We start from the raw sequence: 26,925 nt of genomic DNA, 5'->3' as shown, positions 1-26,925 counted from the left end.
AATTTATTTTTCTCCTTAGGCAACCAGCCACAGCAAGGAGTGACTCCGTATGGGCATCCTTCACACTTCTGAGTCTGCAAGAGGAGAAGATGTGACATTTTATGTTTGCACTGAAAAACAGAAAATCAAATTTAATGCATTACTCATCTTAAAAATTTCCCTTTGCTTTTTCATTTCTTTGATATTTTACTATATTTTATGCTATATCTAACAAAAAAAAAGGTGTTTAAACAAAAAGCCAAGGAGAAGTTGTGGTTTGATTTTGTTGAATTCAACTTTAAAGTAGGTTTACAAATGTGAATCATGCAGGCAGGCCTACTCCCGGAGAGTGTGCTAGCAGACCTTTTGAAATCGGTGCTTTTTTTGAATCTCACATTTCTAGAAAGAATGGATTGTGATGGATTTAAAGTATTTATATATTTCATTCAGTAATTAATTTTTTTTTCATTTTCCAAACTGTGCTGGACCAAACTACTGATTTGAAAGGCATGTCAGGTCTTGACAGAAACGTGACCCATTTATTCTGCATTCACCTGTGATGGTGAAACAGACATTTATTTGCATTGCTCTAATTTGAAATGTTTTCATAAGCACTTTATAAACTTTGTTCTTATTTATATAGGACTTTTCTTTGCTTTTGTTGTGGTCAAAAGGTGCTGAAACAGATTGTTGCTTAGTACTTAAACCAAGAACTTGAACCAAGGTTTCTGTGAGAGCCACCCTAAGATGTGCAGAAGCCTGTTAGAAGTAGCTGTTCTCAATTTGTTTTGAGGCAAGATGGTTGACGAGAGTCATTGTGAATGGACAACGTGTAAATCCTAAAGGCCTGAAAGAACTGCAGTGGAATCTTCCAATTATTTATTGCCAGTTTTGGTTCTCCTGAACCTGATGACAACTTCAGGGGGAAAGAAAATCCAGCAGCTGGCTTGAGATTCCAGTGCTCACACTTGACATGGTTTCCAGAGAATCTGGCCCCAAAGTCCAGATGGCTCTGGTTTTCATAAAAGGTGTATTTGCTGTTTATTCTGTATGGTAAGTATTTGCTATTTTGAATTTAATTATTAATGTCAGTGTCAGTCTTGGTTGTGTATTGCATATACTGTATTTATAAATTGGTGCAAAAAGCACAAGTAAATTATACATCAAATTTATTATAAAGAAATAGTAACTATTTTAACTTTGTTCAAGTATGTGGTAATTTGCTCCTATTAGAGTAAAAAAGAAACCAGTAAATTATCAGTTTGTGTAACTTAAGAGTATTCCATATAATATTTTTTTAGATTTAGATGCATAAAATTTTGAATGTGAAAATTGCAGGGCATTTTAAAACATGTGGGGGATATTTTCCCATGTTCTCTGTTAATTCATTTTCTTTCGCCATATGATTTTACATATAATGTAGTCAAGCATACTGTGAATAGATTTGTCTATAATGAGCAGACCATGTAAATCTACTTTTTTAAAATGTAGCTAGTATAACTTTAGTAGACATTTTCTTTTGCAAATTATATATAAATAATTTATATCTTCCTAGGTGAGTTACTCATTGCAAAGTTTGACTCATGCAAATGACCTCAAATACATGTCAGCTTACTTTGCTGTGGCAACGTCCATGTGAACTGCTTTGTACACTGTGAAAATATTTCACTCCAGCCTGCCCATTTTGTGTTTACTCTGGGCTGGAAAAGACTTTGCCAAAACATTAAAAACCATTCTTTTCACTAAATTAACAGTCTATCTGCTTTCAGAAGATGTATCTGTACACATTTTTGCTAGTTTTGTAAATCAGGTTTTTTCCTCTCAAGAATCATACTTAGATAAGCTTATGAAGTTGTTTTGTTCAAAGTAATATCTCTCTATAATGACTGCATTGGCAAAACAACCGAAACGTGAATGTTGTGCCTAGTGAGTGAGTCATGTTCCATCCTTGTTATTTCTTTTCAAAAATTCTTTGCCAGTTCTCAGTTTGAACCATTTATTTTTTAGCTCAACATTGCAAACAGCAGTAATACTGTTTTAAGAATGAGTTTTATAATTGCATAGCATTTGTATGCACTTTATACTTTGCAGAGGTGAGTTAAATTATTAATCATTTTGCACATGAAAGCTGTGGGGCATATCTTTGTTGTGTTCCTTTTTTTTTTTTTTTTTTAGGTGAGGAAGTTAATGCTAAGGCTCTTAATTCCAAGATTTTATGGACAGTTGAGGAATGACCTAGAGCTATTTTCCCCTGAGCATGATAAAGAAAATAACCAGAGGTACTTTAGTCATATTTTCTCCCTATTCTGTATCTTGAGAGGTTTCCTTTTTCTTTTCTAGCAAATGCATTCTTTTAACATTAAAATGGTCACAAGGGAAAGCCCTGTGGCAGAACCTGGTACTTTACCTTACCAGAGGAAATTAGAGTAAGATGGAGGCCCCAGCTCCCCTTAAAGACAAGACCTTGAAATCAAATAGAGTCAGCTATACCTATCACAATTCTTGGATATAAGAAACCCATAGACAGTCTTGTTTACACCGTAGGCTTTTTCCTTATAGGGTTACATTTGTGATTCATTTACCCTTCTTGGCCTGGAAGTAGAAGGAGATCGGTTACAATGAGTATCTTTGACCTCTTCCAGCCACAAGGTACTAACATCAGAGATAAGTAGCAGTTAGGTCATATTTTAGGCTTAGATGGGCTAGCTGAAAGTCAGTATGATGAAAACACAAGGGTGGGATCCCACATGTCTCAGATGATTGGCAGGGGCTAACATATTAGTAATTCTCAGTTTTGTGTACTGAGATATTTGAATAAGACCTATGGCATTTTTTCCCCATTTATAACACTCCTATAATCCTTAATAGGTGAATGTTTGAATAGACGCTGGAGAAATTACACTGGAAAACCCCAGTCCTAAATTTAGATAAAATTTAGATAAGATGAATCATATATTCCCCAAATTAATTCAGGTTGAATTAAGCATGTAATATAAATTCAGTGAATTACAAAAAGCAACATTTTGTGTAGGAACGATCAGATTTTAAATACAGTGAAACTTCATTATATATAATAGATCTAGATCCTCCCAAGCATTTTCCCATCCCATAATTATTAATGAAATGCTTATAGAGCAACAATTCCTCCTCAGAAAAATTTCTTTATAAACAGCTCCAAACCAGGGGTGCCTAAGCTAGATTTTAAAGTTATAAAGAAGTTTCATTGTATTTTTAAAACCTTTTTAATGGGTGTATTTGGACAAAAGTAATCAACCCCCTTTTCACATTTTACAGTGTGCAGGTTATTACATTGCTTTTTACATGTGGAAAAGTTAGCCTGCATTTATTTTTAAATGCAGTTATTAAAACATTTTTGTATTCCCCATCAATGAAAATTTTCAGTGTGAACAAATGGTGAATCATAATCAAGACAGTTCAGTGCTTATTTTCTGTAGGTTTTAGCAAAAAAAATTTATAAACCATAAAATATTTATAGATCAGGATGGTAACTTTACATAAAGATTACAGATTTAATATTTTCCATTGTCTCTGTTCTGAGTGCCATGCTTGTAACATCGATTGATAGAAGGTGGACAGACACTAGGCAACTGGTAGTAAAAGTTCATTTTTTACTGAAAAATTCAGGTACATTAGCCATTTGTTATTTTATAGTGGACCGTTTTAATGTTATTTGTTGGCAAAATAAAAGTGCCTTAAGTTAAAAGTTTGTTTTGAGATCCATTAAAGAAATCAGTATTGGTTCATAATGCATTTATTTACAAGTCCTTTTATTCTGCATGTTCATTGTAAATTTAATACTGTAAATGTATTCAAATTCATTTACATGCCTATGGCTGCCTTTGATTAAACTTCTTCCAAAAAATAATTCTGCCCAGATGTTGACTTTAATTTCCTGTCAGATTACTTCAATATACGTTGCTGCATAATCACTACCAAGTGGATTCTTTGCTGTGCATTTGTATATCCCAGAATCGGAGGCTTGCGGATTCTGAATGACTAGGGTACCTTGTAAGTGAAGCTGCTCACTTCCGCGTATCCTCCCTTTACTTGCCGTTGAGTCAAGGGAGTGGCCAGGTATCTCCCACATGATTTCTGGCTTGGGAACTCCCAGGGCCACACAGTGGAGCTGAAAGGCTGCCCCTGTCCTGGTGACAATGCTCCTGGGTGGACGATTTGTAATTCGGGGAGGGTAGGCTACAATCATTACTGGAACTGTAATCAGTGTATGACCAACACTATTTTGAGCCTTACAGATATAGTTTCCTCTGTCATAAGCTGTTGCTTCTTTGATGACTAAGGTGCCATTGTCATGCAATATGTATTTCCCAGTAATTTGAGGCCTGTCTACTACATAACCACTTGGCATAGTCCATTTGATATTTGGCTTAGGAATTCCATCAGACACGCAATGCAGTGATAGAGACTCTCCACTGAGGCCTTTTACTGCCCCAGGTGCATATGTAAGAATAACTGGCTTCTGGCCAATTTCTAATATGATTAATTTCTCAATATAGCCAACTTTATTCCTAGCTGCACAGCGATATTTTCCTGCATCCTCCCGGGTTGTCTTATAAATGATAAAAGAACCATTGCTTGCTATAAGATACTGATAACTGTGTGGGCCATTGGAAAATCGCGTGCCATTTGGTAAAATCCAGATTATCTCAGGTGGTGGGTTCCCATCAACAGAGCAATTCAATACTGCAGACTTTGCCAGCTGGGCAACTGTTTTTTCATTAAATGGATTTCTGAATGTCGGTCTTCTCAGCATTTCCAGTACTTCTAACTGTACTACCAACACGCTCTCTCCTCCTTCATTTCGAGCCACACAGATAAAATCAGCTGAATCCGAAAGCCTCACATTCCGAATTTCCAAGGTTCCATTTTTATGGACTGTGATTCTGCTTCCATAGTAAGGGGCTGTGAGGAAAATACTGTCTGGCATGATCCACGTGACTTCAGGAGGTGGTGTCCCGTCAGCTCTGCAGTCAAAGTGTTTTTTGGAATGTCTCACAGCTGTGGCTTTAATAACAGTTCTGTTTGTATACAGACCATTGATTAATGGAGGTTTAGAGACAATGTCCAGTTTGTACATTTTGGTGTCATCCCCACTAGGATTTCGGGCTACACATACGTACTCTCCAGAATCAAGCAGTTTCACTTTGTTGATGATCAGAGACCCATTGGCATGAAACGTGTACCTGCCGGTGGAGGAGGAAATCATGTCATTGGAAGGCAGCAACCAAAATATTTTTGGTTTGGGATCCCCAGTGACCTCACAGTCAAGGACAGCTGCGTCTCCAACTTTGATTCTCTTGTTGCTTTTGTAATGCTGCCTTATCCGGGGAGCAGCCGTTATAACTGTTAAGTGGACTTTCATTTCATCCTTCCCTAGGGTGTTCTGGGCATAGCAAGTATAATCTCCTTCCTCTGCTACCCCGACTTTGTTGAAGTATAAGGTTCCATTGTTAAAAAGGGTATATCTTCTGGGCCTGTGGCCACTGTCATCCGCTTGCATTGCATTGTTGATCATGGTTCCGTCGGGCAAACTCCAAGATATCTCTGGCATCGGGGAGCCAGAAGCTTTGCAGTCTACTTGGAAATCTTTCCCATGGAGCACTTGCTTTCTAAAATACTGCTTGTGGTCAATTTTGGCAGGTTTCAGTCTTAGGCTGACATGCATCAGTATCAGATCATCCCCCATTTTGTTTCTTGCCACACACAAGTAGACACCACTGTCTTTTTCTGTTACTGATCCAATAAACAGGGATCCATTTGGATAGACATGGATCCGGCTGCCCATTCTAAGGAGAAAAGAGATTCATTTGAGTGTGCAGCTGTTAGCAATGAGGGAAACTGTTTTACTCAGGATTGCCTCCCTCTGCCCACCCCCACCCCCGCTTTATTGAAGCATAACCAACAAAAATTGTGTATCTTTGAGGTGTAGAATATGACATTTTGAGATTATATATATATATAGTGCAGTGCCCACCATTAATCTAATTAGTATATCCACCTCACATAGTTACCTGTTTTGGGTGTGTGGTTAGCTTTAAATTGTTGCAATAAAAATTAAAATTACTACCAGCTTATTCTAAGTCATTAAAGATGAAATGTAATTGAACAGGTATAACTTAGTGCAAATAAGTAGTATTTCTCAGATGGATTTCAAATCTTCGTTACATAGTAATTTTTTTAATCTTAATGATGAGGTAAGTGCTAGAAATACGAGATTTCTAAAACCATGACTTCCTTGACCATTTTACATATCGAGTAAAGTGATTGGAAGCACAAACATGGTTATTTAATAATGTATACAGGTAAAGAGCAAATTCAATTGCTCCAAAAAGATGCCAGGTGAATCTTCCTAAAAAGCTATTAGTAACAAAATGATTACTGAATTATTTGCTTAGCACTGTGGGAGGCCAATGCAGGCAGATCACTCGAGGGCAGGAATTTTAGACCAGACTGGCCAACATGGCAGAACCCTATCTCTACTAAAAATACAAAAATTAGCTAAGCATGATGGCACAAGTCTGTAATCCCAGCTACTCAGGAGGCTGAGGCACGAGAATCACTTGAACCGAGGAGGCTGGGGTTGCAGTGAGCCGAGATCCGGCCATTACACTCTAGGCTGGGTGACAAAAATGAAACTGTTTCAGACAAAAAAAAAAAAATACTTTGTTATTAAGAGAATACCAACCCAGGGTTCCTTAGAAGGTTGTTGCAGCATCTGCCCTCTGTGGGCAGCTGTAAAGTGACTGGTTTCAGCACTGGGTTGAGCTGTTGTGGAACACCATTTTTCTCCAGGTGTACAGCAGCTGCACAGCCTACCATTACCACATTTAACCACAAGATGGCAGATCTTCCCTGGTAAAACTAAATCATAGTTTTTCAGGAAGACCAGTGGAGATTCAGTTGGTGCTAAAAGTGCTATCAGGGATACCCATTGGAGAAAATGTCTTTCTTATTTTTTGGCAACATGGACTAAATAAGTAGATAAAACTGGAGAGAAAAGTAAGAACTTTTTCATGGCATAAGTGCTAACCAAGTCAAACAGCCTTACGTCATTTTTCCCTTTTCATTTGATTGATTGATTGATTGATTGATTGATATTTTTGAGACAGGGTCTCACTCTGGAGCCCAGGCTAGAGTGCAGTGGTGAGACCATGGCTCACTGCAGCCTCCGCCTCCTAGGTTCAAGCAATCAAGCAACCTCAACCTCCTGAGTAGCTGGGACTGTAGACACACACCACTATGCCCTGATAATTTTTTTGTAGAGACAAGGTCTCATTGGGTTGCCAAGGCTGGTCTCCAACTTTTGGGTTCAAGTGATCCTCCAGCCTTGGTCTCCCAAAGTGCTGGGATGACAGGTGTGAGCCACCACACCCAGCCATCAAGTCATTGTTACTCTCCAGCAAAGGTAAGTATGGAAAGTATTACAGCAACATTTTTTAAAAAGGAACTTTAAGTACGGAAGCAACTTCTCTGGCATATAAACCAATGTAAAATCATCATCATGAATACATGTAAAAGGAATGGAAACTGCCAGGTGTTTTTGCACTGATTGTTGACAGCTGAAAAATTGATATTTAGAGAGATTTAGTAGCTTGCCTTAGGTCACAGGGCTGGTTCTCAAGCCTTATGCTTTCACTGTGCTATACTGCCACCTACTACTATTCTTTCCTAATGCTTTTTAAAAGCATTGGTTCATAAACTTGGCTAAATACTAAAATCACTTGTGGAGTTTAAAATCATACTGATGTCTGGGTCTCACCTCCACAATTTGACTTAATATGTGTGGAGCGTGGCATAGGCATCAGGATTCTTTTAATTTTCCAGATTAAAAATTGTCATGTTCAGCAAAGAACCACTGTTCTAACTTGGTTCTCAATGAAGGTCCCTCATCAGCTTCATCAAAATTACATGGGTCCGAGTTTAAGATGCATAGTTCCCGGCTTCGGTTTCTTGAAATTCTGCTTCAATAGTTCTGGCCAGGGATATAGAAACCCACACTCCAACAAACTTTCCAGCTAACTTATAAACAATTAAGTTTGAAAACAAGCGTCAAATTTTAGTGTGGAACAAAATCACCTGGAGGGCTTTTAAGAACAGATTGCTTATTAAAACAAAATCAGAGCTGCTGATTCAACGAATTCCCAGGCAGTGTAATGCTACTGCTAGGGGGCCTTCCCTTGGAGGAACACTGGCTTACAGTGATATCCCCTGCACCCAAGATCTGCTACAACTAAAGTTGTGACACATAAGAGGAGACGGAACTATTGATGTTTATTTTTATAAACTAATACTTTTGAGAGATAATTTACTTTCGAAAATAGTTTTCCGAGTAACAGACAGAATTCTTAATAAAGATTAATGCAGAGACATCGTCAGCCTTTCAAAAGCACAAAGTTCACATTTCATAGCTCAGTATTTAAAAATTCCAAATCTAAACAAATTTCAAGTCAGGTGATTTTTGATGACATTTGAAAAAACTTGAAAATTAACATTTACTTTTGAATTAAAGATCACAAGTTAAATTTCTTAGCTGTATTGAGTATTAACTCATATCACTAGGAAAAAAATGTATTCTTCAACTCCTAAGCATGAGTACAAGCTCACATTTACTATGTGTAATTTTTTCTTGCATGGATGTTTTCTATTAATAAACAGATACATAAAATGGAAATCCTCCTTGTGTTTTGTCACGTTATGGAAAATCATTGTGTGAAGTCATGCCAATTGCAAAAAAACCTCATAGGTTATAATCATTTTTGAAGATAGGGTTTAATCTATATAGAAAGCCAGCTATAAAATGAATATTGATATGCCTATAACAGACCAGAGAAAGTATGTATTTGTACATGTGTCTCACCACATCAGAGTATGAGGGCCCTGAATATGTTTCACTTAGTGCATAGTGTGACTTTCACAAAGTGCTTTCTAATTATAGGAAAAAAAAATTAAGTACTGATCATAATGAAATTGAAAATGTCAGATAGGGAACTCTGAAGAGTAAAATAATGGAGTGTCTCTCTCCAGAATCTCGACTGCAACACAAAAATTCTTCTCTGTTTTGTGTATAGAGAGTATGAATATATTTATGCAGTTACTATGTTTTTTTTTTCTTTTGAAACAGATTCTCACTCTGTTGCCCAGGCTGGAGTAAAAGTACAGTGTCGCAATCTCGGCTCACTATAAGCTCCGCCTCTTGGGTTCAAGCGACTCTCCTGCCTCAGCCTCCTGAGTAGCTGGGACTATAGGCACCCACCACTGTGCCTATTTTTTTTTGTTTTGTTTTGTATTTTTAGTAGAGATAGGGTTTCACCATTTGGCCAGGCTGGTCTCAAACTCCTGACCTCAGGTGATCCACCTGCGTCACCCTCCCAAAGTGCTGGGATTAACAGGTATGAGCCACCATGCCCAGTGTATAGTTACTATTTTAAAACTGTACCAAGTATAGAGATAGCGATTTTTATTCTGCTTAAAATATAAAATCCTTAAGAAGTTGACCCTTAGAGTTAAGCATGTGACAAGAATGGTTTTCATATTCAAATGATCTCAAAAGAGTAGGTTTCTTTAGAGAGAGTTGCCTTTATGTCCAAGGTCTATGTACACTCTCAAACTGCTGCTAGCCTTGCTGTGTCACTTTTTCCATTTCAGAAGTTGTACAGCTAAATAGATAAAGCAGGTAATTCCAACTCAAAGGTATAAGCTTACCTGTGCTGCTGGTTGACCACAGCCTTAGATGGTAACCTCCACATTATTTGGGGTTTGGGCTCCCCAGTGGCTGAGCAATTCAGTAGTAATTTGTCCCCCAAATTCACTTCAGTCCTTTTCTGGGATGCAGCTTCTATCCTGGGGCTGGTCATTCGCTCTTCCATTGTAAGCATTACCACTCTTCGCTCTGAACCAGTGGAACTGGTAGCGATGCATTCATAAGTGCCCCTGTCTGAAGAGGCTAGGTTTCTTATATATAAAGTCCCATTTGAAAATAAGAACAACTTGAAATTGGTAAACTGTAATGGTTTCACTTCAGTGCCATCAGAGAGGACCCAGTAAATGCTGGGCTGAGGAGTTCCTTTTGCAGTACAGGGCAGTTTTAAACTTTCGCCCCAAGTGCCTACAATGACTTGCCTCTTTTGCTCTAGAATAACAGGTGGTGCCGCAATGACTTGTATTTTAACCAGCAGTGAATCCTGGCCAGCTGGGTTGCTGGCCACACATTTGTAAAAGCCACGGTCATAAATACTGAGATTGTGGATGACCAATGTTCCATCACCTGTCACCAGGGCCTGCCTGCTTCCCTGGGATGATTCCAAGACAACTGTTTGGTTTGCAAGAATCCAGGTAATTGTAGGGCTTGGCCTACCTTCTGCTCTGCACTTCAGTTCCACAGTGCTTCCAGAATGAACTGTGATCTCTTTGGTACGTCTCTCCAGGATCCTGGGAGGATAGGAAACCACAGACAAGGTGACATGAAGGTGGTCTGTGCCAAACAGATTGGATGCTGAGCACAAGTACTGTCCACGGTCCTGAATTTCCACCCTCTGGATGGACAGGGTACCATTAGGGAGAACCTGGACCCTGTTATTCTGTTTCCTTTTAGATAAATCAAGTCCTGAGAAGAAAAAAGAAAATTATTGCTGTAGGTCATCAAAGTTTAGATAGAAAACATAAAGCTATCTTTTTGTTGGGCTACTGAGAATACATTTAAATTAAAACGAAAGACAGGCCCTGTGGTTCACTTGTATAATCCAAACACCTTGGGAGGCAGAGGTGGGAGGATCACTTGAGCACAGGAGTTCAAAACCAGCCCATGAAACATGTGAGACCCTGTCTCTACAAACGTAAAAAATACAAGTTAGGTGTGGTGGTGTGCAATTGTAGTCCCAGATACTCAGATGGCTGAGATAGGAGGATCGTTTGAGCCCTGGAGACCTGACTGCACCACTGCACTCCAGCCTGAGTGACAGACCCCCCCTCCCCCATTCCCCCAAAAATAGGATGGACATCTAGTCTTCAGATTGCTAAAATTATTCCTGGATTTTTAAATTCACTTTTTACTTTAAAAACCAGATGGTTCAACACAATAATTATTCTTTTTCAAATTATATTTCTTTGAATCAGCTTTTGAAGCATTCCAAAAAATGTTCTTAACGTATTTTAAATCCTTCTGATGAGTAAAATTAAGCCATTGTCAAATGATATTAATAGTTTGTGCCTTAGAAAAATTTGAAACTGATATTCTTTGGATGTGTAACCCCAAAATGTAACAATCTTCTTGTTTTATAACAGTAAGTGTCAAGAAAAATCTTCAAATACCTGATGAGACTCTGGTCCATCGAATGGTGGGCAGGGGATTTCCAACAGCTTCACAGGGAAGAAAGGCATCTGAGTTAGCTGGAATAGTAAAACTTGCAGCTTTTCCTCCAACTATCCTGGGCTTTTCAAATATATTCCTAGACAAAGAGTCAAAGAGAAGGAGTTTGGAAGTTGTTACTTCTTGAACTGATTTTTTATCAAAGTCACTCTTCTTTGCATTCTTCTGTCCATCCCAATTTGAAGCATGAGTCGTGGCCTCTGGCAGGCCTGTAGTGGGCAACATGCTTACTTCTGGTGTTTTCCCTTTTTCAGCAATTTCTGAGTATGGCTTGTGCCAAAATTGGTTTTCTGACCAGGGAGATGGAGTTAATTTAGAATTCTGTGATTTAACTGTTATTAGTGCTGGCATGGGAGTAGAATGTAACAGATTAGAGTAGATGAAGTGAGTGGTTCCAGTTGTGAACTTGGCATTTGGGTGAGCCTGGGGAGATGTTGCTACCTCTGCTAATTGCTGTGGATTAGCATTGTGCCTTAAGGATTCCTGCAGCTTGACCACTGTATTTGTCATAAGCCTGGAAATGGGAGTTTCCACGTTGTCAGTAACTGCTTTTTGAGTAAAGGGAGGGGAGATGGGAATTGGCATTAGAATAGCACTGCTGCTCAGGAATGGTGACATGGTTGAGTGTCTAATGATTGCTTTCCTGGTGGTGGTATTCTTGTATGATTTGCCAGACAAAGTTGTTTCAGAAGCAATTGTGCGCTTCAAAGTCCAAGTACTCACTTGGGCTGATTCTTCAATCACATCTGTCAGATCAAGAGTTCTTGAATGATGACCGATTGTGCTCGAAATTCCAGTGGTGTTTTCTGGTGAGGAATGAGTGAATGCAGAGACACTGGGCTTGATTGAAGTTTCCACTGTTATTAGAACAGGAGGTGTTATAGCAGTGGATGTAGTGAAGCCAGAACTCTGGCCTGGAGAGATGTTTGGGTCATTCCTCTTCTTTAGAGGCTCCTTTTCTCTTTGTATTGTTTGTGCTCTGGGTCTCTCTGTTTGGGTTTCATCAGTAATGACAGATGCAGGGACAGTAGGAGGAATTGCTGGTATAGCTGTTTGCATTGATATGATGCTTACTGTACTTGAGTCTTTGCTTATGATACTAGGAAGCACAGCGTTAAAGGATGAGAAAGGAAGCTCCTTCATTGGTGGAAGACTTCCAGGACTGTATGTTTTGCTGGTAGTATGGCGAGCTGTAGTCAAGGTAATAGATGGAATTTGTATCACACTTGCTGAAAGTGTGGTGAAATGGGAGGGGGAATCTTTATCTGTGGGTAAAGCAGGAGATGTTTTAGGAAGCATCACAGCTGTGCTTTTTTGTAAACTAAATTTATGTTGATTCTTTAATCTGCCCTTTGGGTTATGGTTATTAACAAAGTTCTGCTGCCAGGGAAGTTTTCTTCTTGAAAACCTTGTAGTGGCTATAATAGTAGTCATTGGTGGCTTGGTGATAGCACCTGACAGTGATGATGTACTCACTGAATCTCTTTTAGCTTCATTGGTGCGAGACACCCTTGGGTAGCCAGCGTTTATTTTGTGAGTTTTTTTCATGGGTATGGATGTTGGTGCATAAGTCATGACTGTACCAGTTGGGGTCACTTGAGAACTTTCAGTACTGAAATATTTTATTGTGGGTGTTGTTTTCTCAATATCTACGTTGGGTTTGTTCTCAAATAGTAATAGTGGATTCTGGACTAGAGTTGTAGATTCTTCTGATGTGACTCTAGCAATGTCAGCTTTGGGGAAAGTAATGGGTTCAGCACTTGGGAAAGACAGTGCTGCTGTTGCAGTGGTGAGCCTCTCTCTGGGAAGACAGGACAGGCATGTCACATTGAGCACTGTGGCTGAGAAGGTGGTAGTGCTTTTCTCAGAAGAACCTCTGGTTGTTGGCCTGAAAATGCTATATCTATGCCGTCGGAGAATTGGAGTTCTATATGGGCTGATAATCCGCCCTCTTCCCCCAATTCTCCTCCGCCTCCCGAAGCGTCTGAACAGTGGGATGTTAACGGTACCATTTCTAGGGATCTGAAACTGAGAATGAGCAGCCACGTGCAGATCTGAAGGGAGCGTGGAGGTGCTAAGTGTTTGAGTAGTGTGTGAATAGAAGTGATTGTGCCTGGGCTCACTGACTTCTCTTACAGATGTCTGATGACTATTTGTGGTATTTACCGACTCCAACAATACTTTGTCATTGGTGCTAGTAAGCATTTTGACATTGACATCTTTGATCGTAGTCCTCACTGTTATTGGGGGTGCACTTTGGAAATGCTCTCTTCCTCTTCCCATCTGGTCAGAGTGTTGAAATTCAGTATCTCCAGGAAGTAGTGGAAAGACAGTGGATGGATGTTGATTGGTTGTGCCTTGCATTTGGCTTGACATGGTTGGGTTTACATTCTTTGACATGGCTATAGTTTCAATAGCAGTAGATAGTTTGAAATCTATGAGTTCTTTGGGTGGTAATATTTGTGAACTCATAACAGGAGAGAATTCTGTTCCAGAAGTTATGTTTGTCACAGGATGAGATATTATTTTGGAGTCAGCCATCACTGTACTTGCTGCAAGGTCCGAAGCTTTAGTGGCCAGGACCATAAACTCCTCATCTTGAGTGAGCATGCCTGAGGAATCGTCGTCTTCAAGTATGTTTGGGAGTTGGGTGACCAGTGGGGGTGGGCTCACTATGGGATTTTCTCGCTTCTCTGGCACAGCATTCTTTTTCACTTTCTCCAACAGTGCTGCCCAGTGTTTTGGGTCAATTCTCCTAGCAGAGGGAGGGAAGTGCCTCCTATTCTCCCTAAAACGTCTGTGTGTTGAATCTCCATGTTGCTGGTGTATTAATTCCCGATAGTTTTGCCTCTTACTTGTGCTTGAGGCTTGTTTTCCGACCTCAGCCCCCATTGGAGCAGATGTAGGGAGTTGTGCACCTGGCGGCTCCTTTAGAGGAGCAGTAGGATTGGACTCATCAAGTCCAGATCCCTCTGTTTCTCCGCCATGCTCCAATGGCCTTTGTCCTTTCATCTTGACTGAAACTTGGAAAATCAAAAAATCAACCCCTGATGGGTTGGCTGCCACACAGTGATAATAACCTTGGTCTTTTGGGGTGACTTGTAATATTCTTAATGTGCCATTGTTAAGAACTTCCTTGTCTCTTGATGACTGATAGAGCACATTGTTTCCTGGAAGAACCCAGCTAATAGAGGCATCTGGGATACCAGTAGAATGGCATGGGAGATCAAGTGTTTCACCAGTGAAAACTGTGTGATGAATCCCATTTTCCTGATAGGCTTCTGCTGAAGTTTCTACCACAGTTATCCTATAGGTGAGAATATCTGCATCAGCGTAATTGGTGCTTATGCAGTGATATACGCCCGTGTCAAAACTATCAGCCATCTGGAGTTCCAGTTTTCCACTTTTGTCTATTAGGATCCGTCCATCCTCACTGACATAAGGGGCTCTCACTTTACTTCCATCAGCTAGAAGCCACTCCAAGTATGGGGTGGGGTCTCCTTGGGCTGGGCAACTGAGACCAATGGTTCCACCTACCAAAACAGTGTGTTCCAGCTTAGTATTGTTGTTCCTTGAAATCATAGTCCATTTGCGTTTCACTGGCCTCATCTCTGCTCTTGGTAAAGTGATTTTGGTATCACCTGAGTACTGGATCTGTAATGAACTGAGTGTGGTGGCAGTTCTGTTCAGCTGCAAGGAAATCTGGTCTTGCATTAACCAAGAGGGATCTGCTCTGAGATCTGCCTCTATGTTGGTAAAGATGTCTTCAGGCTTAGGAGCCGCTTGCTTATACTTGTAACAGAGCTGTGGTGTTTCACTAAGCAAGTGGCTCCTTTCTAGTATCAGAGGAGAATCACTGTACAGAGCCAGAACTTGCCACACTGGCTGAATGTGACCGTAATCTATGTTGCACACCAAAAATGTTGAAAATGAAGTATTTAGCACAATGTAGTCATTTTCTTCAGTGAATGCAATGGGTGATGTCCTTGAGGGCTTTTGAATACTGCAGACCATGTTAGCTTCATTTCCAGACTGGTCTGTCATATTCATGGTGAGGGAGCCAAAGGGTGCCATGAAACCTTGGGGAGAAATGAAAGCAGAACCACTGTCTTCCAGAATAGTCAGGCTCTTTGATTTCAGAGATGAGTCAATGGTTGGCTTGGTGCACTGGAAAGCTGCAGCTGAGATCATTGCTAAGGGCTTGCCTTTAGAAGTCCTAGGGTTCATGCAAAGTGGACATTGCTGAGGACTAGAGGGACTTCTATCTTTTTTGCATTTTATTACATCTGGAAAAAATCAGTTGAGTTATCAGTTATGACCTCTATGAATTGACAAATGTTTTGAAGAAATAACTTTTGCTAGAAGCTGAGACAACTTAATAGAAAGTTTTCTGATCTTTTGCTACCGAATTGATTTTTTAAAAAGCTATTGTCTGTATAACCAGCTACAACATAATGTGCATAGACACAGGATTTTGTCTGTCTTATTTACCGCTGTATTTCCCATGTTCAGCAAATGCCTGATACATATTTGGTACTCAGTAAATTTTAGTTGAATGAGTCATTTTTTAAATCTAGGGAAACAAAATGATATGCTAATGCCTGTCAGATTTATTAATAACAGTTCAGTTCTATTTCTTCATTTTAACGTTTTAAGATGGCCACAGGACTTCAATGTTCTTTAAAAGATAAGCTGTTTGTTAAATGATCATTTATAATCCCTTGGATATCATTAAAAACCCAAGTTTATTTCCATTATCCAAAAAATATTAACTGAATTACAAGGTTACTTGACCTGATCTAGCTGAGTAGCCATAGGAATTAAGAGCAGCAGATGAATGCAGGAGACAGGGAAGCAGGTAGAACCAATCAACAGGAGGTGAGGATTGACTGAACATGGACAGTGACAGAAAGGAAGGGTCAAGAAGACTCTGTTTTATGACTTTGGAAACTGGATGGTTCATGGTCCCCGTGGATGAGGTAGATGCACTGGAGGAGGATCAGGTTTAAGGGGAGGGAAGAACATTGTGCCAAGGCAGTGGGGCAGCCCATTAAAGCTCTGACATTCTGGTGAAATTACAGGTTGCAGGTCTTACAGCACTAGGACCAACACTATAAGGACCAGCATTTCTAAGTGACAGGGGCCTCATCGTTCAAATATTTGGATATCACGTACCATTTAAAAGCTCTGCTCTGGTGAGCCTATTTAAAATGGCTGGTCACTGGAATACTTGGTAAGAGGTATAGACTTTTCCCTTATACAAAAGACATCCATGCTGTTCCATGTAGTAGCTCTTATATGATGCACTAGACAGAGCACTTAACAAAAGCACTGTACTTCTTAGAAGATCTAATTTGCCAGAGTGGATAGATAGGGTCAAATCTCCTTCCTATGTGTGCACATATCCTCTCAAAGCCTTAACAAAATCATTCTGCGCTGAGCATAGTGGCTCAATGCCTGTAATCCTAGCACTTTGGGAGGCTGAGGTGGGAGGATCACAAGGTCAGGGGATTGAGACTAGCCCGGCCAACATAGTGAAACCCTGTCTCCACTAAAAATACAAAAATTAGCTCAGGGTGGTGGCACACACTGGTAGTCCCAGCTATTCGTGAGGCTGACGCAGGAGAATCACTTGAACCTGGGAGGCAGAGGTTGCAGTGAGCTAAGACCATGCCATTTCACTCCAGCCTGGGTGACAGAGTGAGACTCTGTTTAAAAAAGTAAAGAAGTCACTCTGACCCAAGATACCGAACTCTTCTGTGTGTACTACAGTGTGCCAGGTAATGTCACAGATGCCTGGCCAGTCAGCATTCTTCAGCAAATTTTATAGTCTAAACCTATGCAGAGGAGGCGGCTGGCAAGATGGAAAACCTTTGAATAATCGTACGAGTTGCCTCGCAGTCACCCACTTGCCAACAAGCTGTATTCCTTTACCTACTTATCACTACCCTGGGCTAAGATAATGTGGCAGATTTCTGGCTTAATGAAACATCATCACAGAATATGCTCACACCATGACATGCTTATTGCTTGCACTGAACCAGAATTAGCAGGCCTCGGACATCAGGTATTTTGCCTCAAATGCACACCTGACCACGTCACCTCCATTCCCTCCATCACACTTGGTTCCAGCCCCATGGAAATCCTTTCCGTTCCTCAACCCTGGCATGCCACACCAGGCTCTGGCATATGCTGTTCCTTCTATGTACCGTATACTTGTTGTCTTCCATCATGACCTAAGTACTGACGCATCGTCCTTCAGAACCCAGTCTGAACAGCTCTTCTGGGTGGGCTCCCTGTTTTATAGTCTCCCGGTGCCTTCACTTCTTGTATCTTACTTTTTCATTACTCTCTATTAGAATGGCTTGTTTACTTATCTGTCTTCTCATTAAACTATAAACTTCATTCTTGTTCATCTATATGTCCCCAGCCCTGGCCAATGGATGCTCAGGAAAGATCAGCGGAAGGAAGAAAGGCAGACAGGCAGGAAAGATAAAGTGGCTAATTCTAAGACTATGTTTTTTTTTTTTTTCCCTTCACATTTCAACTTATAAATTGAGAAGTGCCTTACAATTGAAGATGTTTTATAGTAAGAGCTGACAAATTGGCAACCAATATGGCTATCACAGCTTGTACACCCATAAAGATTGTCATAGCTATTTATGTCGCTTCTGTTGTATCGCATGTATTGATGGTACAACATACATTAAACTTGCCTTTAAAATGTTTTAATTAAGATTACACTATGATTTAGAATTAAAACAGGTTGTCAAATATGTAGAAAAGAATGGAAACAGAGCAGTAGGACATAAATTTCATATTCATGAAACAAACGCTTGTTAGAGAAACGGCCACAAATTCATTTTATAGAAATGCTGCATCAACAGCTTTGCGGAATCAAAGAATGGAGGATACCCGCAGCAGATAAAGGCATGTTACATTTACTGAGATTGGTACAAAAGGATTGCCTACCACACGCCAAGTAAGGTAACTGAAGGCATGAACAACTGTGGAATCTCTCGGAATTTCAAAGCATAAAAGCTTGATGTGACTGATCCGTGGGTCTTATAAAAATGATCATTAAGTCATCTCAGTCAAAAGGAGAACACTTGATTATTAAGACTGAAAGACGTTAGCCCCTGTGGGTTCACTTATTTTACATATATGATGAATTGATTAACAGTAGGAACATGTTCTGGAAAATGCATCATTAGGCAATTTAGTTGTGCCCACATTATGGAGTGTACTTACACAAGCCTAGATAGTATAGCTACTACACACCTAGGCTATATGGTAAAGTCTACTGCTCCTAGGCTACAAACCCATACAGTGTGTTACTCTACTGAATAGTGTGGGCAATCGTAATACAATTCTAATTATTCATGTATCTAAACTTAGAAACTTAGAAAAGGCAAATTGCTGCACTTTATGAAGACTACGATGTTACTACGCAATAGTTTTATTTAACCTCCACTATAAATCTTATGGGACCAGGATCATCATATATGCCATCTGTTGCTGACTGAAATGTCAGTATGCAGTGATTACATGTGTATGCATATGTATATGTACGTAAGACACATGTATAAGTATGATGTGTTTTTATACATACATATATATATATGGGACATATTGAGACCACAGGTAAAGATAAATTAGAAACAGAAAGGCAAAAGGCTTTAGTAAATACATTCTCCATTCAAGAATGGAAGTACAGGCAAACAACCCAGTGGTGAAATGGTGATTCTGATGGAGATGGGGTGGCTGGAGAAGCAGCCAGACTTCTCAGAAGGGCTGAGTAGTTTGCTGGCTGGCTGAGAACTATCAAGCAGAAAAGGAAAAGAAGGGCTCCAGGCAAGGGCAGCAGCAGCCATGAGGGGGTAAAACAGCTTGTGGTGTGGCAGGAAGTTGTCCAGAGTTGTCAGAGCAAAAAGTGCCTGTGCATCTGGGGGTGGGCAGGGCTGAGGGTTGGAGAGGAGGGAAACAAGGCTGAGGATGGGCCAGCACCACACTAGAAGGACCTGGCCTGCAGTTAAGGAGCATGAGATTTATTTTCTAAGCCAAGAATCAGCAACATTTTTAAAGAGCCAAATAGTAAGGATTTTAGGCTTTCTGAAACATAGTTCTCTGACACTATGTAACTGCCACAGTAGCCAAAACACAGCCATAGATGATGTTTAAAGAATTCGTTGTTCTTGAATTATTTCTGAGATGTTATTTTCTCTCCTAAATTACAATTTTCTCTCCTTGCCACTTACTAATATAACACCTCTAAGTAGATTTCTTCCATTTAATTGGGACAAAAAATATCGATACCTGGCTTCTCCTGTATCCAGTCAGACAACCACTTTAAATGGCAATCACAGGTCCATGGGTTCCCATGCAGGTAGAGGCTTTCTAGGTCAGGCATATAGGAGACCATCTCTTGAGGAAGGGAGGTCAGGAAGTTATCCGACAAGTATAGGTACTTAATGAAAGAGATTTTAAATATCTGGAGGTAGCTCAAAGAGACAAATGTATCTGGATGGAGCTTAGTGAGCTGATTTCCTTCCAAGTGCACCAGGCGGAGAAAGTTGAGCCCGTAAAAAACCTCTGGGTTTATAAACTCAATATTGTTGTGGTCCATGTGCAATCGCGTCAAGCTCCTGAGGCCATAAAAAGTATCTTTCTGAAGTTTTCGGACTTTGTTATAGCTCATCTTTAAGACCTGTGAATTTTTTTTTAAAAAGAACATATGTATGTTGTCCAGGGAATTTTTACAAGAGGGAAAAGTGTTATCAATAACAAAACCTATGTTGAAATTAATTCAATGCAATTTTTACACTTAGGATTCCCATTCAATCAAATTAATTACAAATTACATATGACAATATCAGGGAAATTAGAATACTCAGGAACATCTGCCTATTGATATTAAAGAATGATTTTTTTCTTTTTTCTTTGAGACAGAGTCTTGCTCTGTCACCCAGGCTGGAGTGCAGTGGTGTGATCTATGCTCACTACAACCTCTGCCTCCCATGTTCAAGTGATTCTCCTGCCTCAGCCTCCCGAGAGTAGTGGGATTATAGGTGCTCACCATCATGCCTGCCTAATTTTTATAGTTTTAATAGAGATGGGGTTTCACCATGTTGACCAGGCTGGTCTCAAACCCCTGACCTCAGGTGATCCACCCACCCTGGCCTCCTGAAGTGCTGGGATTGTAGGCATGAGCCACCATGCCCTGCCAGGAATAATTGTTAAAATTATGCACACATGTTTATTGTGGCAATGTCAAAAATAACAAAGACTTGGAACCAACCCAAATGCCCATCGGTGATACACTGGATAAAGAAAATGTGGCACTTACACACCATGGAATACTATGCATCCATAAAAAAGAATGAGTTCATGTCCTTTGCAAGGACATGGATGAAGCTGGAAACCATCATTCTCAGCAAACTAACACAGGAACAGAAAATCACACACTGCATGTTCTTACTCATAAGTGACAGTTGAACAATGAGAACACATGGACACAAGGAGGGGAATATCACACTCCAGGGCCTGTGAGGGGTGGGGAGCAGGGGGAGGATAGCATTAGGAGAAATGCCTAATGTAGATGACGGGTTGATGGGTATAGCAAACCACCATGGCACGTGTATACCTCAGTAACAAACTGCACTTTTTGCACATGTACCCCAGAACTTAAAGGATCACAATAAAAAGAAATTTAAGATATATAAATGATACTGTGGCTATTTTTAAAAGATTTCTTAATTTTGAGATAGATACTGAAGTTCTTATAAATGAATATTATGAAAACTTGGATTTATATCAAAATAATTCAATGGAGTGGAGGTTAGTGGGTGGGGGTGCAGTTGAGACAAGATCTGTTATGAGTCCATAACTACTGAAGCTGGGTAATTAGAGGGTTCATTATATTAGTCTCTCTATAAAATTTTTATAAGGTTTAAAAAAGCCAGTATTTCAAGTAAAGATTTCCTGAAAACAAATTTTTCATGAGAGAGAGTATTGATTTTAATTTATTGAGTTACAACTCACATGCCATAAAATTCACCTTTTAAAGTGTATAACTGGTTGGGCGCAGTGTCTCCCAACACTTTGGGAGGCTGAGGCAGGCAGATCACTTGAGGCCAGAAGTTTCAGGCCAGCCTGGCCAACATGGTGAAACCTCATCTCTACTAAAAACACATATACACACACAAAATTAGCTGGGCATGGTGGCACACACCTGTCATCCCAGCTACTCGGGAGGCCAAGGTATGAGAATCATTTGATCTTGGAAGGCGGATGTTGTAGTGAGCTGAGATTGTACCACTGCACTCCAGCCTGGGTGACAAAGCAAGATTGTGTCTCAAAAAAAAGTGTATAATTAATTGGTTTTTAGCATATTCATAGAGTTGTGTAACCATGTCCACTATTAGAAACTTCGAAATAAAGTGCCTAATAAACTTTATTTTGCACCCTAAAATAAAAACTGTTACCCATTAGCAGTCATTTTTCCCATCCTCTTAGCCCTTCACAACTACTAGTTTACTTTGTCTCTAAACATTTTATATAAAGGGAATAATACATTGTATGGCATAGTGTCTGGCTTCTCTCACTTAGCAAAATGTTTTCAAGACCCACCCCTGTCATAGCGTGTCAGCCCTTCGTTCCTTTCTTTGCGGAATGGTATTCCATTAAGCATGCACAGCACGTTGTTTATCTATCATTGGGTGATGGTCATCAGGAGGTTCTTCTACTTTTTGGTTATGAGTAATCTGACTAATTTTGAGTTGCAAGTAAAATAATTTTGAATATCTCAATAGTGCTTAGGTATTCTCCAATTCCCTTTCCAATCACAAATTGAACATTCTCAGTCTCCCATAAAGAAAACGAAATGCTAGTAAACACAATTTCTCATCACATTTTCCTGACTTGCCTGAACTGTCTGTCATCTCTGTCGAAAATGCTTTTCTAGAAGGCCAAGATCCCTAGTAAGAAAAGAAAAAATAAGCTGGCAACATAGAAGAGCTTTGCCCCAAATGGAACCTGGGAGTTCAGTCTTCAACTCAATGTTCCTCAATAGGCATTGAACACTTGGTTGAGAGAATAAACATATGTGGAGAATTCTATAAAGGACATGCAATCCATCTATTCCTCTGAAGACATACATTCCGAATAGAGCCTGGTTAACCTAATCGACAGAACCACATAGCTACATTATACTCTATTGCTCTCTACCATGGCCATAACCTCCCTTACTGGGGTATGTTAAAAGGGTCTATGAACACAGCTACTTCAGCTTTTACAAGGACAGTATTTATTTTATGACACTGTATTTTATGAGGAACTTTGTAAGACATTTCTTTCTGGTTTAAAGCATACATGGCTGGGCTTTTCCTGAACAGATTGTTTAAGTTTTAATAGATGCCATACGTTGTTAGCTTCTCAAAAGCCTCAAGTCCTACTTACAGCAGACATGAAAGCCTCTATGTATCCATTTCCTCATCTTCTCTGTATTCTTATCTCTAGGCTTATTTTACCTTTTACTTTCTCATTCACTTTTGTGATCATTCTTGCATAATTTTATGCATTGTTGGGAGGACTCATAAGTTTAAAAATTGTTTGAACAAGGCAGAACATGAATGACTAGATAAAATGAAACTGAAAAAAAAGTATACTGATTTGTATAAAGCCAACATCTAAGAGAGCCATTGCTTTTAGGAACCACATTCAATTCCCAGATAAACATGACTAGAAGTATCCTTTTAGGATTAAATTTTAAAGGGTTATCGATGTTTTTTTCTATTAGCCTGATGTATTAGAATACTTACCTCACAGTTTTCTTATTCTAATTTCCATATACAGTTGCACAGTTAAAAATCCATTTTTTGGGTTTTTTTTTTTTGGCACAGAGTTTCACTCTTACTGCCCAGGCTGGAGTGCAATAACGTGCAATCTTGGCTCACCACAACCTCTGCCTCCAAGGTTCAAGCGATTCTCTTGCCTCAGTCTCCCAAGTAGCTGGGATTACAGGCATGTGCCATCATGCCTGGCTAATTTTTTTGTATTTTTAGTAGACACAGGGTTTACCATGTTGGTTAGGCTGGTCTCAAACTCCTGACCACAGGTGATCCATCCACCACAGCCTCCCAAAGTGTTGGGATTACATGCGTGAGTCACCACACCCGGCCAAAAATCAGTTATTTAACATTCTCCATTGGCATCTGCTTCTAATTTACAGAATGTTAATTTTTGTATCGTGTAGAGATAGGCACCCTTTGAAGGTCTATGTCACTGGTCCCACCTCACCTCTTTAACCTGCCCCCTCTCTCCATGGGTCTCACCTGCAAGGCCTGCAAATCTGAGAAGGTCTTGTCAGGGATCGTGTGAATGCCATTGCTGTGAAGCATGAGTAACTCCAATTTGGTCAGGCCAGAAAAATCTGTTTCCGTCAATCTAACCAGGCTGTTATATCTGAAATAAAAAATGACATTCTAGGCATAAGCTAAGTCTGTCAACTAAAGTTCAAATGTTAAAACCAAAATAAACACAAAAAGACTCAACACCTCTCTTTTTTTAAACTTCTCTATTGAGATAATCAAATGCTTGAAATATGGAAATCCACCAGTCTCAGTTACAGTCACCCCTTCACATTCTGGGAACTTGTCACATTTCTTCTCATTTTCAAACTTTTGTATACATGCTGTTCCCTCAGGTTGGAATGTCCTTGACCACACCCTTTTCTGTTTGTGAACACGTAATATCTAGCTGACTCTTTCATACTATCTCCTTCACTCTCCCAGAAGGAATTCGTCAGTAGCGCTTAAGAAGCCTGGGCTCTGGAGCCCAGGTTTGGGCGTCTGGTTTGGGTATGATTATGAGCTCGGGCTCAACTTAGCAGTTGTGCAACCCTGGGTAAAGTCAGCAACCTTGATGTGCCTCAGTTTCCTCATCAATAAAATGTAAATAATAGAACTCAATCCTAAGAGGTTATGAGGATTAACCCCTTATATGGATGCAGTGCTTCACTCAATACTAGCACATAGCATAAAATTAATGTTAGCTCTTAATCAAAATTAATGTTAGCTCTTAAAATTAATGTTAGTCACCAAGTGACTGTCTCTGAGACACTTTGTATGCTCTATTACATTTTTTATTCATTGTACTGACCGTCCATTTGTCTTCTCTATCAATATATCTCCTAGAAGTGAATAGTATATCATTGTATTCCCAGTGCATAGTACATGCTCACTAATGACAAATAAACCATGTTAAGTTCAACATGTATATTCATACACACACATTTTTTCATGAACATTTATCGTTATATTTTTGCAAATTAATTAGGCATCCATTTTAAATAAGTTTATATGGAAAGAAGCCAAAGGGCCTTTAAAAAGGATATATATACATATGTTTATATATATATATATATATATATATAATGCATCTATAAATATATACATATATACATGTATATGTATATTGAATACTGTGATTCCTCTCCCAAAGTCATAGATGTTTGAGGGACAAGTCACTGCTGTGATTGATCACTCTTTAAGAAAAGGAAAGATAGGGACTTACACACCCTAAATTGATGCGTTCCACATTGGGCGGGATGCTGTCTGGGATGGAGGTCAGGTACCGAAAGGTGCAGTGTACTTCCGCAGGTATATAACAGGCACAGCGGCGAGGACAGGCCCTGCCCCCTGGGGTGGCGATCAGGTAGATCACAGCAAAGGAGACCAGCAAGCAGGTGATGCCTCTGCCTTTTACCTTCATCCTGAAAAAATGTCACACCTCGGAGTTATATAGAGCGGTGGAGCACAGTCCCAGGACCACCACACAGTCACTCTGGGAATCCGGGAGGCCTTCCTTAAGGGTCACAAGTGGCCAATTTCATTCCTATCATTTGTGGTCGAATGCACTCTTCAGAAAACCGTAGTGTGTGCTGCTGGCCTCACACTGCACTTTTTGATCAAGTGGGATATTTACTGTTGTGATAATTTCTTCACAGCTTCCCACTTCTTAATGAAAACCAGGAATCCCTATTACTCAGGCATTCATTAAAAGGGAAACCATAAACTCTAAGAAAGATATTGTGACAACTGGACTATATAAAATTTAGTGTCCTTTATATACATTAATTCTTTTAGAGTGACTTTGAAGAAACTGATTCTAACAGTAACACCTGTACATAATAAAACATTTGGAAACTGTAACTAAGCAATAAAAAGGAAAAAAAATTAGTCAGTCTCACCGCCGATACAATCTTTAACATTTTGTTTTATTCCTCTTCAGCATTTTTCATATACTGTGTGTACATGTATAGGTGCACATACAGTTAGGTGTATATGTGTACATGCGATCAAACTCAATTTTGTGGCACATTTTATCATTTCATATACACTGTGTTATTCCATTTTATTAAACCTTCTTCAGAAACATTTGTTAAAGGCTGTAATAATCCACCAGAAGGGAGAATAAATCTCTTTTTAACAGGTTTTCAAGTCCCTGCCAAAAGACACATTGGACACTTCACTGCCAAGTAATGATCACAAGCAACAGTGACTGACCAGCTGAGAGGGCTTGAGCCAAGCTGACCCCATGCAGGCATGATACTGTCTGCTTTTGCTCAGCTTAGAACATCTCTCTGCCTCTTTCCTTGGTCCCTCCTCCAGCTCATGGCTGCCACAGGAGGTAGGGAACATCACCAGGAAAGAAATGGGATGAACCTGGAAACCATCATTCTCAGCAAACTGACACAAGAACAGAAAATCAAACCCGCATGTTCTCACTCATAGGTGGCTGTTGAACAATGAGAACACGTGGACACAGGGAAGGGAGCAGCACACACTGGAGTCTGTAGAGGGGAAATAGGGGAGGGACAGCAGGGAGTGGGGAGTTGGGAAAAGATAGCATGGGGAGAAATGCCAGATATAGGTGATGGGGAGGAAGGCAGCAAATCACACTGCCATGTGTATATCTGTGTAACAATCTTGCATGTTCTTCACATGTACCCCAAAACCTAAAATGCAATTAAAAAAAAAAGAAATATGCTCAACTTGTCAGAAAAATAAAATGGCATCTGTTACCCATATGTGGGGCAAGCCCAGGAATCCAAACCTAATTATCTCGTGAAATGCAGAACACGCAAGGGTTAAAATAAACTCTTAATTGTGCTTTTCTAAGCAAGGAGACCTTCATAATTTGTAATAAATCCCATCATTTTGTGGCATAGCATGGTTTTGGATTTTACCAGCAACCATCCTTTAGCTACAGACTACACTGAGAAGTAACATTGAGGCTGACCTGCTTGGATTTTCATACAGATAGAAAGATGATGGATGTAGTATCAGAACTTAGTCCAAATTAAAATTTAAGATAGGATTAATCATATGACCACATTTGTCATTGTAACCACCTGGTTACCAAAATTTTAAATAAGTTCTGTATGATTGGAGATGATGTTTCCACCATTAGATTAGCAAAGGAAGGAACAGCAGGATGGAGGTCAAAAAAAGGTCTGAGTATGCCGAAAAGTTCTGGGTATG

At 39.8% G+C, this 26,925-nt stretch overlaps 2 protein-coding genes across 12 annotated transcripts in view; one reads left to right on the top strand and one right to left on the bottom strand.

Annotated features, from left to right (window-relative positions):
• MED12L (mediator complex subunit 12L) overlaps window positions 1-3,746 on the top strand; it is a 365,084-nt gene extending 361,338 nt beyond the window's left edge. For all 8 annotated transcript variants that reach the window (XM_054247017.2, XM_078354011.1, XM_054247016.2 and 5 more), the window contains one exon: window positions 20-3,746. In XM_054247017.2, the coding sequence (XP_054102992.1) occupies window positions 20-72 (53 nt within the window). In that variant the 3' untranslated portion in view covers window positions 73-3,746. The remainder of the gene's footprint in view (window positions 1-19) is intronic.
• IGSF10 (immunoglobulin superfamily member 10) overlaps window positions 3,208-26,925 on the bottom strand; it is a 93,753-nt gene continuing 70,035 nt past the window's right edge. For 2 of the 4 annotated variants that reach the window (XM_054247009.2, XM_002759487.6), the window contains 6 exons: window positions 24,960-25,154; window positions 23,716-23,845; window positions 19,700-20,090; window positions 11,326-15,669; window positions 9,721-10,621; window positions 3,208-5,804 (listed from right to left, as the gene is read on the bottom strand). In XM_054247009.2, coding sequence (XP_054102984.2) covers window positions 3,896-5,804; window positions 9,721-10,621; window positions 11,326-15,669; window positions 19,700-20,090; window positions 23,716-23,845; window positions 24,960-25,153 — 7,869 coding nt within the window. In that variant the 5' untranslated portion in view covers window position 25,154 and the 3' untranslated portion in view covers window positions 3,208-3,895. Of the gene's footprint in view, window positions 5,805-9,720; window positions 10,622-11,325; window positions 15,670-19,699; window positions 20,091-23,715; window positions 23,846-24,959; window positions 25,155-26,925 lie in introns of those variants that run through there. The other 2 variants (XM_078354010.1, XM_054247010.2) reach the window with 2 other exon arrangements.

The sequence above is a fragment of the Callithrix jacchus genome, chromosome 17 (genome assembly GCF_049354715.1).
Source record: "Callithrix jacchus isolate 240 chromosome 17, calJac240_pri, whole genome shotgun sequence".
NCBI classification, from domain to species: Eukaryota; Metazoa; Chordata; class Mammalia; order Primates; family Cebidae; genus Callithrix; species Callithrix jacchus.
This window is presented reverse-complemented; position numbering and strand designations above follow the sequence as displayed.